The 17,423-nt window shown below is 42.7% G+C and overlaps 1 protein-coding gene and 1 long non-coding RNA gene across 2 annotated transcripts in view; one reads left to right on the forward strand and one right to left on the reverse strand.

The window, feature by feature from the left end:
* The window catches only part of LOC131576708 (uncharacterized), a 54,614-nt gene that overhangs the window by 23,696 nt on the left and 13,495 nt on the right, over positions 1-17,423 (forward strand). The window contains exon 2 of the long non-coding RNA XR_009277047.1: positions 14,955-15,041. This is a non-coding gene — a long non-coding RNA (uncharacterized LOC131576708). The remainder of the gene's footprint in view (positions 1-14,954; positions 15,042-17,423) is intronic.
* Positions 1-17,423, reverse strand: part of TMC2 (transmembrane channel like 2) — a 30,603-nt gene that overhangs the window by 5,448 nt on the left and 7,732 nt on the right. Inside the window, exons 8-17 of the mRNA XM_058833666.1 lie at positions 15,954-16,052; positions 12,617-12,759; positions 11,019-11,166; positions 10,403-10,591; positions 8,744-8,923; positions 7,778-7,930; positions 6,300-6,428; positions 4,071-4,138; positions 3,389-3,628; positions 1,378-1,503 (exon numbers count right to left, since the gene is read on the reverse strand). Coding sequence (XP_058689649.1) covers positions 1,378-1,503; positions 3,389-3,628; positions 4,071-4,138; positions 6,300-6,428; positions 7,778-7,930; positions 8,744-8,923; positions 10,403-10,591; positions 11,019-11,166; positions 12,617-12,759; positions 15,954-16,052 — 1,475 coding nt within the window. The remainder of the gene's footprint in view (positions 1-1,377; positions 1,504-3,388; positions 3,629-4,070; positions 4,139-6,299; positions 6,429-7,777; positions 7,931-8,743; positions 8,924-10,402; positions 10,592-11,018; positions 11,167-12,616; positions 12,760-15,953; positions 16,053-17,423) is intronic.

The raw sequence follows: 17,423 nt of genomic DNA on the forward strand, positions 1-17,423 counted from the left end.
GTGGGAATAGCCAACACTGGAAAGGTGTGATAAAAGGTGTCTCTTCAACAAATAAACTGAATTTGTGCTGTTACTTTTCCCAGCTGTCAGTGGAGGAAAGGGCAGGAGATTGTCACTGGAAAAAAAACCAACATTTTTAAAGGCATTACTCTCTCCCATCAGCTGTTTTGAGGGTTGTATCAAAGCCTCAGAAACTTGGCCTGCAGCCCTTTCATAAAGGTGCCCCACTTGAGGTGTTTTGCAGCCTTTATTTTGTGTTCACAATGGCTTCTGAATCCCACAGGAGCAGAGTTTATTAGTCTATAATATGCTTGGCCATGCTAGGAATGTGGTGCGAGACTTCTTGTCTCCTGCACAGACCTGATTTGGTTCGTACAGGTGTAGGATCTGCCTGCACAAGTTACAGTACCTGCTCACCCTTTTTAGGTGAAAATGAGCAAGTAGAGGAGTGACATGTCATTTTCAGTTTAATTAGGATTTTTCTCAGGTTGTTTGTATAAGAAGCTTTGTATGGAACTGGTATTTGATATAATTTATTGGCATTACCTTTGGTGTAGGTATGCAGGATGAAGCATCACAGTGCCCAAGGGCAGCTGTACTGGATCAGCCCAGAGGCTCATCCCCAGTGCATGTGGATACCCCAGAAAGAGTCAGAACAGGAAGCTCTGTATGTAACAGGCTGCCCAGCTCTCTCCCTATCTCCCATTGATTAGTCTGAAGTGCAAGAATTTGGCCACAACCCTTCTACTCATTTTGATAGATTTGGAAAACCTAAAGAACAATGCCAAAAGTATATTTAAAAAAACAAAAAAAAGAAAAGGAGAACTAATCCTAGTACTGCTGAAGGTGCTGGGATTTAAGTCTGATTTCAAAGCTGAAATGATAGAACGGCACTAAAACAAATACCAGATGTATTATTTGGAAAATGAAAAAATAAAAAGCCCCAAACCCAAACAAAGCTCACGACTCTTCATATTTTTGGAACAAGTAATTTTTGAATGCCCTGTCTTGGCTGTGCTCTAAATACCACCAGCTGTGACAGAAATTGCTTCTCCAAAAGGCACCAGGCTGAGACTGTCCATTTATTTCCTGCTGGCTACAGAAAATTTTTCATATGGAAGCTGTGACAGCTTTGATATCTACAAGGCCTCTGTCAGCAATGTATTTCATCCACAAAGTTGTATTTAATTGGGTCAGGTAATTAAACTTTGGGAAATTGGGTTAGGCAAAGGTAAGGGGAGTAGGGAGCACGTGTCTGCTCTAATCCATGATGTTTTCTCAGCAGAAGCTGTATTTAGACCCAACTAATATCCCAAAGTGTTTTTTTCCCAACCTTCTCTCCCAAGCCAGGCATGCAATACTGCAAGGAAAACTTACACCATGAGCAGAATTGCAGGTATGATCAGCCCTGGATTTGCCACATAGCTGAAGATCTTGGCAACAAAAAGTGGAAAATCGAGCTCGATGGTCTCTTGAATGACGTCATACATCCTTTTCTTTCCACTGGAAAGACAAACGGCCAATTAAGGAGTGTAGATATCTTCTGGAGGGACACAATGCCTCCTAGTCTCATGGTGCTAAGCAGCATGTTTCACCTCTCTTTCAGTGAACATCAGCTTGCTGCTGGCCACCAGGGAGTTTAAAACTTTAGTTTATTTTTAGCTTCAAGTTTAACGTTATTTTATCTATTGGTTCATTCATTCCCTCCCTCTCACCCCTCATTGATTATACAAATAATCTTTGCTAGGCCAACTTGCTCCTGGAGTCAATACGTTTATTTCCATACTTGACTCCTTTACAAGTCCTGACTATTTACCCCTCTGAAACAGATAAAACGCTACAGGCTGCAGTAACTACATTTTTCTGATGAATATCTTGTTAAGTATGGCCTTTTCATGGTAGAGATGACTTTCCATATGCAAATTCCAGCTTTCTGAAATAATGAGCCAACTTGAAGAGCTGCTAAGTAATGACAAAAATAGCAAGCAGTGATTATTGCTTAATAGGAGACTCAGTGAAAGAGTGATTTCAAATGGGATTGATAAAGCAGATGAGAGTATTCTGTATGAAAGAAGAACAAATCTGTAAAGGACTGGATTATGTAATTGACCTTCTTCTCTCCCCAGCATCTCTGGGTCTGGGAATTCAACCCTGTCAGTGCTATTCCTTTCATTTAGGCTTGGTGCCTCCTGGGAGCTTGCAGGATTCCGGTCAGGAGGGTGTTGGACTCTGTCTTGATGATGAGAGTCAATAAAGAAAACTTGGATAAACAGTATCCCAACCTCATCAACTGCCAGGAGCTCAGGAGAGCTGAGCTTTCAGTTGAGCTGCCAAGGGTCTGAATCAGGCTGAGTGGCTTTTGAAGGGTTGATTGGGAATTGAAATAACTCTTTCACATTGCAGATTAGTCATCTCCAAATGATAGTGTGCGTGCAACAAGTTACTTGTCAGATCTTCTGACATTACTCGTTGACACCTGTCCTTGTTATAGAACTGAGGGTATTTTGGTCTCTCGCCTTTCCCCCGAGTCTTTTAGCTTTCTGATGTCATTCTCCGTCAGCAAGCAGATAACCTAAAACAGTGCATCTACAAGAACAATTTGTTCCAAGCTGGCTCCTTGCTGAGTCAGATTCAGCAGGCCCAGGAAATGGCGTTATTCAATCAAATTAGACTTTATTGGCATCTTAATCCAGTCCACTGAATGCTTTGTGCAGTGCTGATTCTGTCCTAATTAAAAGAAAAAAAAAAGCCCCGCTACATAAAAAAAAATTCCCCAAACACCAAGAAAAAGAAACCACCCAAAAAAAATCAACAACAAAAAAACAAATAACACCCCCCCCAAAAACCAAAAAAAACCGAACACACGCCCCAAAACAAAAACAAGCTAACAAAAAAACCCAACCAAAAAAACCCCCCAGCAATTTTACAGGCTCACCCCTATCCATTTCCTGCTATTTGTCAACTAAATTCAACTAGTAAAATACATCCTTTGGATTAATTTTGTTTCCTCAATGTTCCAAAGAGTCTTTAGGATCCTTCAGTTAAGTTTTTTTGGCTTTTTTTTACTGAGGGCTGCACTTTGCTGTCCCACCCCTGCTGTTCTCTGGTGCTTTCTTCGGCGTATGTTGAGGAAACACTGGGAATCAAGTAGCAGAGGAGAGCAGCAGACGGGAGCAGGTCCAGCACTCCCAGCTGACTGTTTACACCCCATAGCTGGACATGACCCTTTGCCTCACATTGCTAAGGGTTTAAACACTTTACCATCTCTGCTGGGGTCCAGTCCTTCTAACTTCATGAAAATATGAAAGTTTTGTTCTCAAAACAAATTGAAAATTTTGTTCTCATGTACCAGAGAAAAAAAATATCCTTTCTGGTGTCTTGGTAGTACCTGAAAGGTCCACAGTCAAAGGAGGGAGGCAGGGACATGATGGTGTAAGCCACAGGCAGAAGGCTGAGGAAGAGGATCAGCAGTAGCAATCCCATGTAAAAATTGTTAGATTTGGATGCTTTGAAGACTCTTGCATGAGGGACATTGCTACTCATAACAGCCCAGCACTGAAAATACATGGAGGTTAATAAGCGCAGCACGTTTATACCCACGAGCCCTGGTGCATAGAAGGATCCCATCCTGAAAAGGAAAAGAGGACAGGCACTGTTTTTTGACAGACTTGGAAGGTTTACTCTTTTCAAGAAGACAAAAGGAGGTGTTTGTGTGGTGACAAGTTTGGTCACAAACCAAGCCTGAGCAGGTTGATAGGTGCTACCCCTCTAGAAGCCACCTGCACCCATGGTATGGCCCCCCTCACTGAAGGACCAGCAAGGCCTCAGACGTCTCAGGGATTGGAAAGAATGTTTTTCAGGTTGTGACAAAAAGTTCTTGGAGATGGCTTGGAAAATGGGAGGTGAATGTAACCAGGAGAGACCCACTTTTATAGTTAAGCACAGAAAGCAAATCAGTCAGGAAAGACAGGACCCAACGGTTTATCTAACTGGCTTGCAAGCTTTCTAACTCCACTAAGAGCTTTTCCAAACAATGTGAAAAATTAAAAAAAAAAAAGGAAATATCTTACCAAATCATTCCCTGGTTGAAAACCAAACCCAAAACGTTGCCGCTAATGTCAAACTCTGCATAGGACGGCTGGATGGGAAAGAAAGAAAAGTGTGTTGTTGCTAGATGTACCTGCTGTTGTTTTCTGCTGGGTGCATGATGCTCATTTAAAGCTGGCAAGCAGGGATTCCTGGGAGGGCTCCTGCTGCGTGCATGCTGCTTGAATGACCAGCAGCAGTGTGGGGAACACAGAACTGTAGCTGCTGCTTCTCTCTTGGCTTCCTGAAAACTGGAAAGATGTATGGAGGTGCTTAGAGCTGCTCTGTGTTTCTCTCTCCCTGCTAATATGACACCAGCTGTGAGCATGGCACGGGACTATGTTTAAACTCCAGCTGGTGCCTGGCTATGGACTTGCAGTTCTACCCTGGCAAAATATTGAATCTTGAAGCAGTGATAATTATGAGCTGGAAGACAAATGCTGTGCTGGATTATGTCCGTGTCCCTGGGTCCAAGCTGCTGAAGACCAGAAGCACAGGGCAAAGGGAGAGAAATATGAGGGAATGTATGACCTGATGGGTATTAAGTGACATTTTACTCCGTGCTAGCTGATATATTGCTCCATATAAAGCTGTATTTTAGCTATCTGATGTGGATACTAATGGTGGCAGGTCCAGAACAGGCTGATCTGATCTGATCTACTGGCAGTATTTGTTGATTTATAAATTCTTATTTTGTTAGATTTGTCTAATGAATAGCTGATGAAGCTATTTCTTCTATAGGCATCTAATTTTGTGTGCACAAGACTCAGGTGATTTTTGGCAGACGAAACTTTGTGTAAAGATTTTCATGTTATGTTTTCTTGAAAAAAACCCTACTTTTTTTTTTTTTTTTTTTTTTTTTTTTTTAACTGCAATGCAGAAAACTGAATTCTAAGAAATGATAAGTGATGCTCTTATGTCTTTGGAATACCCTATGTGGTATGTCTGTTTTTCATACCGTTTGCATTTACTTAATACTGTCAGAAATTCATGAAATTGAAGTTTAAGATGTTTGTGCTTTATGCTGAAAACTCAAGGGGAGCCTAGTCAGAGTCTTGCTTAGCTGACTTCTCACTGCTTTGGGAAGGGATGGGTGCAAACACTGTTTGTTCTTTTGATTCTGGTACGTTTCTACTTTAAATCTTTAGCTAGAAGTTACTATTGGCTTCTTTTTCAGATGAAAATAAAGACAACTTTCAGAGTCTGCTGTCCTCTGCCTTGAGCTTTCCTATTTGAGAAGGCTGGGTTAAACAAGAAGCTTATTTGCTATCTGCATTTGAAAAACGCAGATATATATATAATTGTACTGGTGTCCCTGGCTAGGCTGGGTTAGATGGCTGTCAGCAAACCATCTTTGCACAAGCAATTGAAGTAATTTCATGCTGCGTGGACCTCCCTTGGCCACCCTGAGGAATGTCCTGTGTCTCCCTCAGAAGAAACACAAAGTGCTCCACAAGCAGCAAAATGTCTGTTGTGTTCCACCTGCTTTTCCTTGACAAAAGCCCTCCTCTTTTCTCTTCTCCAAACCACTCCTGGGAACCCTCCCAAGGCAGGAGCTGCACTGATGTGCTCATAATCTTGTAAGGTGTTTTCATCTCTGGCTGAATCCATCTGGTTTTATTTCCTCTCAAGTGAATCTATGGACTTCATTCCTCCATTATTTTATTTTGTGTTTTGTGCAGCTTCAGCACTGACTGCTTTGGTAATGTAACCTTTATGAATATGGAAGAGTCGAGTGCTGTTGTGTGTTACACACACATGAGAGGGGAAGGAGATGCTCCTTGTTCCACTGCAGCAGAAGAAGTGCCAGCTTCCAAGAGCAATCAGAAGACACTGTGGTGAGAAAAGCAGGTTCCTGCCTCCAGGGTGGGCAATGAACAGAAAGGTCTGGGGCTTTGAAAAGGGATAGAAGGGCCCAAGGTTTTGCGGTTATACCAACTGAATGAACACAGGATTATTTCTCTTTAAAATCAGCTTCATATTTTAAAGTTCTGAGATGGGGAGGAGAACTGCATTTTTGTAGAGTTCTTACTGGGATGGAGCTGATTGACCCAGAAAAGTGATGCACAGACTATGGATACCAATTATCCAGCAAGAGCAGACAGCCACTGGAATCATTCAAAACAAATTCATTTGTAGTGTTTGACCAAATGGCCCTAAATTGCTTTTATCTTCTTGGCTATAAGATACTGGCTCGGTTATAAGATACTTACAAATCCAGCCTCTAGGTCCCAGCACCAACAGTAATTCACAAATCTGACAAAGCAAGCTCGGATGAAATCTCCCACCAAAATGGTTATGTAGGTCACCAGGATATCAGACACAGTGAGCCTCACAAACTCCTGCATTAAAAAGAAGGAGAAAACCCCATTTAACTCCTGTAATTTCAGTAGCGCATTCAGGACTGTATTTTTTATTAAGCCATTTGTCTTTATATGACAGTAATCTTCACAAAAGCATGCCATGATCAAACTCCCTGCCTGTTTTCAAGCACTGTGCAGTGCCTAAGCTTTACCTCTGTGCTTGGGAGCTACGAGCTCTGTTATAGCTGTTAGACCTGATAGCTGCTGCTGGCATTATTGACTGCACTGCATGCTGTGGCAGCACAGAAAGTGGGAGCAGAATGCTAATGCTGCAGCACTGCTGGTATAAAATGTATGTATGCCCTCAGTCGTTCTGGTTGTGCGTAGCTCTGGTATGGCTCAGCTCTGTAACTTTTATGTGGATTCCTAAGAAAATAGTTCAGTTGTAAACAGGAGCTGTGTGTAAGTGTAGAGAAAGGACATGTGCAAGACAAGGAAGAAAAAATTGCAGGCAGAAGGAAGACTCACAGGGTGGAAATAACTGGTGGCCCAAAGATTCAAAAGGAAAGGTTACAAGAACCTTGTTACCTTACTAGAAAGGTTTTTAAAGTATGAGGGGTAAAAACCAAAGATCTGCTGAATGGCAGTTCAGCTGCACCAAGGATCAGCTCCGTCTGTGGGGTGACCATCTTTGGTCATCTTTGGTTTTTTCCCACATGACTGAGAACTACCTGGCTTTTGAAGATGCCTTGAGTGTGCACAGGAATGAATAGCCTTGTAGTTTGGCAAGCCCTAACTATCTCTGTCAGCCAGTAAACATCTGTTTTTAAGTTGTGTATAGTCTGGCTGCAGATATTCTTAGTGCAATGTAAATGTTTCAGAGAGGATTTGTGTGGTGAAATTCTGGGGGCCTGAAGGCCATCCTGCCTGCCTTTCAAGGGAGTTGCTTTTGCCTAATTCTTCTTCCATCCCATGGCCTCATGCTGCGTTATAGATTGGGACATGCCAGGAGTTCCCTTGAGGCATGTCCTCATGCCTGCACCCAAGCCTCTCTGGAACAAGTGCAACAATGAATGGAGAAGAGAGGTTTGCTTCAAAGGCACAGTTGTGATCTGAACAAGAGCATGGTGCAGGCGTGGCTGCAGACTGCCTGGCCTTTCGTGCCCTTCACAGCCACTGCCTAGGAGCTGTGCATGCCCTGGCTGCTTCCAGCTGAGGACTTCATCACCATGGCTTGAGAAACATGGCCAAGGGCTTGTATTGCCTTGGTGATGCTGTATGAGAGTGAGGGAAACTTCAGGCCTGGAAACGTTGAAGACATCAGTGAGAAAACCAAACTGGACCATGCCAAACCAACACAGAGACTTGCTACATAATGAATTTCTTACGATGCCAACAGTTGTCTCCCAGCAGGGTCCCCTGGGCACGTCTGCAGGGTCAAGGGGAGGTGGGGTGACAGTGCTGGCATTCCCTGCAGATGAGTTGTGGTGACCAAGCAGTGTCCAGTGCGTGATGTTTTTTACCACATCCTCTTCTGCCAGCTGCAATGAGACCACCCCCCACCCCCACGACAAAACCATCAGAAAATGGAAAACATAGAGGTGTATGAAGAAATCCAAGGCACTGAGTTCCTCCCTCCTCCTTACAAGTTACCACCCCTTGTATAAACGTCTGTCCACAACAGAGTTACAGTGCAGGCAATAGCACAGAAACTCCTCTTTTGCCAGGAGCAGGGGAGCAGCAGCTGAAAGCGGGTCAAGACTCTGTGAGTTTTTGGGAGCAAGCAACGTGTTCCATGAACATGGAGGAGTCAGACCTCCTTCAAGACTCCTGTATGCAGATGTGGCCTTCACCCAGTCCTCCTCCTTCACATTATTCATAATTTTTCAGGGCAGAGCAAAGCACCTCGATTTCTCTAATTTTTCTCAGTTTAAAACAGAGTAATTTTTTTCTGTGGATAAGTTAGACATTTATCCTTTTCTGCAGTTATCTGCCCACAACACGCTACCAGGATAATGTTAAAGAGGGGAGGCAGGGGAAGAGGATTATAAACTGTATCCTCAGGGTCTGCAGTAATAGAAATTGCAAACAGTGTCAGACGGAGAAAAAAATAGAATTAGCCTAACATGCTGTGATTATAGGAAGACAATAACTATGCTCTTTTCAGGGCTGTAGTGAGAAGCCAGAGAATCTGCTTGGTGAGTCTCCCTGGGGCACTGCTCAAGAGCACTGGGGACAGAGCAAGCACCTGCTACAAAGGGACTGGTTGTCCCTGCTGGCTGTGGGGATAGGCTGTGTTCACCCTCAACTCTGGGAAATGCTATTTGACTGTGGCTTTTTGGCTCTGCTCTTACTTTTTCATTGACATCATCCATCAAGGCCAACAAAAACGTGTAGAGGTTCCCCAGGAAGAGCGCGAAGATCCGCCCCAGCTGCCATTTCAGCCCAATGCGGGGATGGTAATTTTCTAGTGCAGCGATGGTTTCAAACAGCGGAGGGCAAAACATGCCCAGCAAGGACATCACAATTTCAACCTGCCACATGAGGAAAAAGAGATAACTGCTAATAGTAACAGCAGTGACTATCTTACTTTGAGCAGAGCAGGAGCTGCCAGCATCTGGTTGTATATTTCTGAAGGATTTATAAAGGGGAGGGAGTCAAAGCAAACTCAGCTTCTGCCTTTGCTTAGTGCGCAGGCAGTGCAGCGTCAGACTTCAGGGCTGGGTTGCATGACTAGCTCTTGCAGGAGCACTTTTGCTCTTATCTCAAAGGGATGAGCTCCAAAGAATTTGCTCCCTGTCAGTCCAGACTCATGAATATTCAGGTTCCTCAAGTACCTTGCAGTACTGCTTGCATCAGCTCCAAGGTTTTTATTTTAGTTTCAGAGGAAGCGCAAGACTTGGCTTGTGTGCATAAAGATAATTAATCAATGCTAATGTTTATTTTCCATGTTCAGCACCTTTGCTTTTGCAGAAGGCATTTACAGACTTGAACGGAAACACATCAAGATCTCAGTTTTGCAGCTCAAGAAAATATGACCCAGTGGTATCTTTGTTCCTCTTTATCATGCCAGATACTAAGTTGTACTGTGGTCAATGAGGTCATTGGCCAGTCATGCTCAAGCATGACTTACAGGCTTTAAATTTTTTTATATTCCTACAGGCCCATGGCCAGTATCTATACAGGCAGGCAGTCTCTGAATTCTCTTTCTGCTTTTCTTTTCCAACAGTACTCAGCACTATATTTATTCAGATCTCATATTATCACCAGGAAAAGGGTCAGACATTAAACTTTTTGGTTTTTTTAATTAGATTTTTTCTTTGGGAAAAAAATCAGTAGAGATAAATCAAAGCATTTTGTAAGCAAGTGCTGTGTTTCTAAAGTTTTCTGAATGAAATTTTGAAAATACATGGCTTTGACTTTAATTTGGCTTTGATATATAAATACATGAAATGTAGTAGATGGTGAAATCAAACCTTTCCATAGGTCGAGATATTTTTTGCTGTGTGTGAAGAGCTTAAAGATTTGAACTTCTCATTTGAAAATCAGACACAGGAAAACTTTGACAATTTGAATTTTTTTGCAGGTTCTAAAATTTTATTCCTATTATTCAGGGTAAATGAAAATGGTTTGATTTTAGAGTTATGCCTGATTATGGACATTTCTATCACCCAGACAGCTTTCTAATGCAACAGAGTTTGTAAGTGTTATAATGCATCTTGATTCTTATGATGGTGATTGGTGTTGAAAATGCTGAAAAGCCATTGACTTTTCTAGTGATTTATTATAAGAGTATTTTCCCTTCTCTGCAGGAGTTGTTATTTTTCCCTAGGAACTTTCAATGAGATCAGTGTTCATGGCAGCTACAACAAATGCAAAGGTACTGAATGGGACTTCTGGGCCCTGGTAGGGAATCCCCCTGCCTTGGATTCTGTCCTCAACCTATGACAATTAATTTGCTGATGTCCAAAGTGAATTATCCCAGCAGAAAACTGGAAGCAAAATTTCCTTACCTCATTTCTTTCATACCACCCAACATTTTGCATTTTGGAAAATGTCTGGGAGCGTTTCACCACAAAATAAATGAGGTAGCCACTCCCACACAAGCAGCATATGATGAGGACATTGGCCAAAACTCGCAGGAACCTCCTCAGGTGGATATTTTCATCCTTGTTGCTTTCTTGCTCATCTACAATCGACTCCTGAAAAAACCAGGGGTGCTCAAGAAATTGGAATGGATGTCTATGCAGCACCAAGCATAAGACACACCGCAAGGTTTTTCACCCTATGAGATGCAATATTCTGCTATTCTGGCTGTATCCAACTTGGTAGTTTTGGTTGAATCCAAACTAAGCTTCATAGAGGCATCCTGGTTTGGCTGAAAGATATCAAATGGCAAAGAACCTGACCTATCTCAGGGGAACTACACTCTAAATTAATACAACTTCTTTTAAAAGCCAAAAAAAAGAGAGTTAGGGGAAGCAGGTCACAGAGGCTGGAGCTGCCTTGGATCAGCACCATGCCCTGCTCATATGGGGAGATGCTGAGTAGGTATCCAGATTTCCCATTAAATCTCTGCCATTTAAGGTGCTGGGAGCATCTCCAGGGGCAGGCAGAGGACAGGTTTACCTTGAAGCTGGTGGTGATGGATGCAAACTTGTTGTCTGCTGTCTCTGGATTGCCAATGAGATAGTCCCAGCTGGTGAACATTTTCCAGCTGAAAATGAAGTTGTCATCATCCCCGTCTGATGTGCTTTCGTTGGCATTGCGTGCCATCCTGTGTAAAGATGTGTGCAGTGACAAGGTCAGACGCTGTTCCACAGAGCCACCACGTATCCTTCAGCTCTGCAAAGCTTGGGTAAGATGGAGTGGAGAAACCATTCTTGGGGTTTGGGAACGACTAAAATGTGCCATTGGACTTTAGGTCTAAGGAGGACTGAACTGTCACTATCAGGGCCACGCAGGTCTTCTATTAAAAATAGTGATACAGGTTAAAACTGTGATAGCATAGGTGATTAAGGAGGTTAAGGATTGCTTCCTCCAACTGATGAAGAAAGTCTATTTATGGTGCTTCTGGGTCCTAGGCTGAAGTATATGGTATGGCTACCTTTAGTTAGTTAAATTTAGTCAAAACCCCCATGTCCTGTCCAATATGCCCACTGCAGCAAAAAATTTTAGTGAGACTTCTCTTGCTGCACAGTGCTGGAGCCAAAGAGCTTGCAGCAAGTCATGCAGGGAGAGAAAAAGGATTATTCTTGTTAATCAGCATAGGAGTAGATATGGCTTCTGCTGTTTCCTCTCTATTACTTGATCCCTGAAATCCTTCTGTAAGGCCCCCTTGAATTCCTAGCACTAGTCCCTCGAGGAAGGCAAGACAAGAGATGCTGCAATTTCATGGCAAATGTACAGCAAATCCCCATGTCCCACTCCAGCCAAAGGCTCAAGAGGCTCTTTCTGCTGTGCAGCAATATGGCCTGTTTCAGCAAGCAATACAAATCCATGGGCTTATTCTTTCTTCCAGAGAAGGCACCTTTTCACGGTGTGTCCTTCAGGCAGAGATAGAAGGGCTTATTTTTTTATTTTCAACTGTGCAGAGACCACAAAGGACTGACAAGTGCTTTGGCTGCATCCTGAGTACCCTGAAGATGCTGAGGGAGCCTCACTGGTGTTTGGGGACAGTGCACAAGAGGTGCTTTTAAACTACACTGATTCATTTAGGGAATCAACAAATACAATCTGGCAGCATCTGTCTCTTTTCGGCAACCCTTCCACCATCTGTAGGACCCACGTTGGTGTTCAAGAATGTTTATTTTGCAATGAAAGGATGCAAGAGGAACCTTTGAAATTTACCACAAGTAAAATCCTCCTTCATGTACAAAATCTAGCTGCTTGATGGCCCTGTAGTAATGTTTGAGGAAGGGTTAAAGAGATCTGGAGAGGAGGGGAGGAAGAAGGAGTGGGAATAAGAGGTTGGAGTAGGAAGGGTTCAGAATAGTGCACATGAGTACAGGGATGAAGCAGTGGAGTGCCCAGTTCCCCCCCGCCCACCAGAGCCAATGGGGTGGATGGGGAGGCCAAGTGCATGAAAACAGCAGGCACTCATTTCCCCACATTTCCCCAACCATCCAGCCCAGGCTGGACCAAGTCTGGGTGCCCATGGAGGGGGAACCCAGCTGTGAGACACATCTGATGGATTTTGCAGTGGGGGCAATGTCAGCTGCACTTACGATCTTATAACAACCATCAGGCTGTAGCCGAATACGCTGATCCCAACCATAAAATATGCCATTGGCAGCCTGTATTTCAACCAACCAATTGTCCTCTGGTTGTTGTAGTAGCCATAAAAGAGTGCTGAGTATTTGATGTAGCCCTGGAGGTAAAGCAAAAGCAATCCTGTGTAAGCTGTGCAGTTTTCTTCTGCAGGAAAGGGGTTTCTAGAGAAAACCGAAGATTTAAAACAAGGAAAATAATCATGGAAAAGTTTTTAGGGTCTTATTCTTGTCTGTTTGCTGCCCTAGCACCTTTGAGAGCCATCTTCTTAAGAGTTTATCTTCCTAAGAGAGGGAAGATGAGGGAGAACATGTCAGAGGACGGCGGCTTAAAACTAAAATATAGTTTTGATCCATCACGCTTTCATCCTTCCCAGAAAGAAATCCTTATTTCTCTTTGTGGCTGTAGCCCACCTGCTTCTCTAAGCCAATAGTGAAACACTCAGATCTTGTAGAAAATCTGTAGCAAAGGTTCTTCCCACCATGATATGAAACTTTTACTTTCAGGTAGGAGGCAGCTGATGCTCAGTGCCTTGCAGATTTAGTTCCATTTACAGGCTGCCACCTGCAGAGCAAATATAACTAAAGAGAGAAATCAAAGCATTAGTTTCCTGTGTAAAGCAGAGCTCAGACACAATATCAACCATGTTGTCTCAAGTAGATCTATTTTTTGCTGTGCAATCTGTTAGGCATTCAAGGAGCGTGCAGATCACCTAATCCACATTAGCAATCTCTGCCTGTTTTTCTGTCATATCTCATCCAAGTTTATGTGTATCACTGCACATTGTGCTTCTCGATTTTTTGCCCCTTGTCTTTCATCTCCTAAGTGAAGTGTACTTAGTCAGTCTGGCCATGATAGCTGAGCAAGCTCCCCTGTGATCAAGCCTTTGGAAAGACATAATCTGAAGCTCATATCTGAGCCTGTGTAATGATCTTTTCTAGAGACATTGAAGGGTCTGCATGTAAAGGGGCTTCTGGAAGCTGTCTAGCCAAGCCCCCCGCTCAAAGCAGAGCCAATTGCAAAAGGAAGTGTTGTGGCTTGAGGCTGTGTCCAGCTGAGCTCTGAAAATCCCCAAGGACGGACCTCCCACGACCTTTCTGGGCCTTTCTTCCAGTGTTTGACCACCGTCACTTGATTAATTAAACTAAGCTTCCCCAAAATTCTAGGCTTTTTATTCCCAGCTTAATAAAAAGCTTTGGTACCCCCAGGTGCCATGGAAGCTGCATTTTTGCCCTACACAAAGCGCTGTGCCACAGGTCCAGGACAATTCTGTGTGTGTTTCTACCAGTGCAGCAAGCCTGGGGCTAGCACACCACAGCTCGGCTGCTTGGGGCTTGTAGCCTGTCACACACAGTGTCTGCTGGGGAAGTGTGGTGGAAGAAAGCCTTTCAAAATATAATGTCCCTGGAAGGAGCTAGCGAAGTTTGCTTCTCAGGTTGTAATTCCAAACCTTTGTCTTGTTGATTCATCAGATGCCAAGGACTGAAAAATTAGTTTCTCTGCTCACATCATCCGGTATGTTCTTTAAACTCCATTTGTGAGACATGGTGTCTGGTGTCCAAGTGAGATTTATGCCTTTCTACTCCTCTAGAAATCCGTGATGTGACCTCCTTGCTGCCAAAGCATACATTTCCCCAGCTCCTCTCTCCTGAAAGGTATTTCTCAGGGTAATGGTATTGACTCTTCTTTTATGCCTACTCTGATGGATATTTCCCCCTGCACCTCTCCCGTGGAGCATGCTGAAGTAAGCCTCTCTTCATTTTCAAAGGGCAAACCTCTGCACAGGGCTTCATTTGACATCTCCTGGCTGCAGAGGGTGTTGGTGTACAGTGTAGCCTGGTAGCTGGAGGTGCTTCTTGAGCTTGGATGGTCACTCCCTGATGTCAGACCAGAAGGGAATGGATACTGGATGGGGACCTGTACAGCAGAGGGGCTCAGAGGACCAACACCTCAGTGACAGCAGGGGAATGTAGACGTGTGCACCAAGCCAGAGGCAGGAGACTGGCAGGTCATGGGAGTAAGCATTTCCTGGAAGCACACAGCCTCATCCAGAGAAAAGTTTCCTTACTGATTGGTCTATTACTTATGGTCTCCCAGAGAAAATCAGTAGCTGCATTTAATCAACACTCCCTCAGATTTTTTTGTTTGTTCATTTTGGAGTTTTATTGGTTTTTTTATCTCCTGGCTAATGAGTTTAAATGTTTCCTCTTGTATTTTTACAGTGCTCCGTTCAAATGAGCTTTTCATTCCTTACACTGCTATTAAAAATGTCCCTAATTCATGTCTGAATTCTAGATTCTGGAAGTGTGGGAAAGAGCTGGGAGAGGAAGAGTAGAAAGCATCCTCAGCAGACTATGTGCGGTAAAAGAAGGCCTGGCCCTGGTAGGTTCCCGGACACCAGTATTAAAGCCTTATTAATAACTTAGTTTAAATAATCTGGTTTAGAATAAAATAGCTGTTTGGTTGGTTCAGTATTTTTCTTTTTTTCTTTTTTTCTTTTTTCTTTTTTTCTTTTTTTCTTTTTTTTTTTATTTTTTTATTTTTTTCTTTTTTTTCTTTTTTTCGCTAAGGAAATTGCAAAGGGGTTTCCCAAGGCACTGGTTACAACCAAAAGCCTTCACCCCCTGCACATATACCTTGTCTCTGGCTGCCACCCAAAAAACACTTAATTCCTTTGCCTTAAATCTTCAAAGTAGCTGGGGTGGGAGGTGAATTGGTATTGCAGGCAAGCACCCAGAGATGGCTGAAAACTTGGGATTTTCCTTTGGGTGCAAGTCCTAAACTTTGGTTCCCACTTCAGTCTCATGTAAATATTTCAGGGGAACAGGGAGGGCAGGCACATGGGGAGCAATCCCCATCCCAGTCACTTTCAGTGGTCTGGCAAGGTGCTCCCTGCCTGTGAAGGGGGTCTGCAGCTTAAGTCTCTGTTTGGCTGCCTGGTTTGGAGCAGCTCCAGCCTTTCACCTGGTGAAAGGTGCTTGCTGCCTTTCCAGTTGGAAGCAAAACGGCTTTTGTGTCTACACACACGTGATGTACACCAGGCAGCACATTGGTATAATGGGAGGGGTTCAAATCCAGATGGAGGTGTCTGCATGTGGACATTCTGTTTTGGCCAGAAGTCTCAGCATCCATAAAGATTTCGTTTCAACAAAAGGCTTTCCAGACTTCTTCTGGAAGAAATACATACTCCACTGGTTTATCTTGGAAGAAATTAATCCTTGTAGCACCACTAACTTCTGAGGGGTTTTAAGAGGAATTCAACCGATCATTTATGATTAACACTCGTGTGCTTACCTCAAAGTCCCAAAGAACAGAAAAATCCATAGCTGTTTCTTGTTCAGCTCGGGGTACAGTTTTCCTTGGCAAACTCCCATATGGCATTCCCATCAGGACCTGGAGAACATTAATAGCAGTGATGCATATATTCTATAAAACACCAAAGAGATTTTAACTTTTTCTTTTTTTAAATGAGAAAAAACTTAATGCTTTTGATTGGTTTTCGTTTTCTGTTGATTTTGATATATATTTTATTTCTTAATGCTAAAGCAGCAGTCTTTAAAAACTGCTTAGCATTACTTTAATTAATAATTATTTAGTATTACTTATCTGTATTAATATTTAGCATGAAGTATATTTATTAATGTACAGAATTAAATTTATTGTTAATATTAACATTAATTTCACACAAATAACCAGAGGACTTCCCTTTCCCTGGGCACATCCATTGCACAGGAAATATTTTTCTGAGAAACTGTATCTTTCAATGAACAGCTGCAGTTGAAATGTCCTTAGTTTAGCAAGGAGTTCTTTGCTTGAATTTCATGGGTCTAATGCAGTAAAGGGATTAGCTTCATCTATTTATGCAGAGCTCCTCCTCTGAGAGAAGTCAAGAGCACTGGGTCAAGCTTGCAATATAATTTGTATTTTTCAATCCTAAGTCAAAAGATGTTCTCAAGGTGAGGTAAAGGGCAATCAGGTTTTGAAAAAAAAAAAAAAAGAAAAACTAAAAGATGCAAAGAATAGTCTTCATGGCACAGCCTGTCCTGATGGCTCCATGCAAAGCAGATCTTGCAGCTGGAGCAGCAGTAGAAGTTCAGACAGAGAATGCCAAGGGCTATGGAGAATTATTATATTTACAAGCTGTCTGATGCCTATACCAAAGTATCTCATTAACATTCATAGCCTAGAAAGGTTCTAGCATATAATCTATCACTAATTTTTTAGGGCTATCTAATTACACTCAAAATAATTTATGATTAAATGTTTATTGCCCAGCTACTCTCCATATCGTAACAGCTCAGTAGGCAGTGAGTAACAGTGTGCACACTTCAGAGACGAAAGCTCCTGCCATATGCATGGTTCCTAACCAAACACATTTGTATTGTTCAGTGCTAATGGTTATGTCTCCTCGTCCTGGGAGGAAACTGAGCTTTCCCTTTCCATAGTGTGAGCTAGCACATTAAGGAGAATAAAAACATGGTCCTCAGGAGACATTCTGCAGTGCATTTTTGCTCCATAAAATTCTGCATTGAACAGAACAGATGCCACTGTCTGTGGATTGCACAGCCTTTAAATACTGCACTGAGTAATTTAGCTAGAGCTGTAATGGCTACATTAAAAAATTCTTCAATAAATGATCATATAAAGTTGGCTATGAGATTCTTCTAATTCTCCAAGAAGAGTGAGAAATAAAAAAAACCCCTAAAAATAAAACAATTGCTTGTGAATCATATGAATTGGGAGTACAAAAAGGGGTTATTTCCC

Source organism: Poecile atricapillus, chromosome 2, assembly GCF_030490865.1.
Source record: "Poecile atricapillus isolate bPoeAtr1 chromosome 2, bPoeAtr1.hap1, whole genome shotgun sequence".
Classification (NCBI taxonomy): domain Eukaryota; kingdom Metazoa; phylum Chordata; class Aves; order Passeriformes; family Paridae; genus Poecile; species Poecile atricapillus.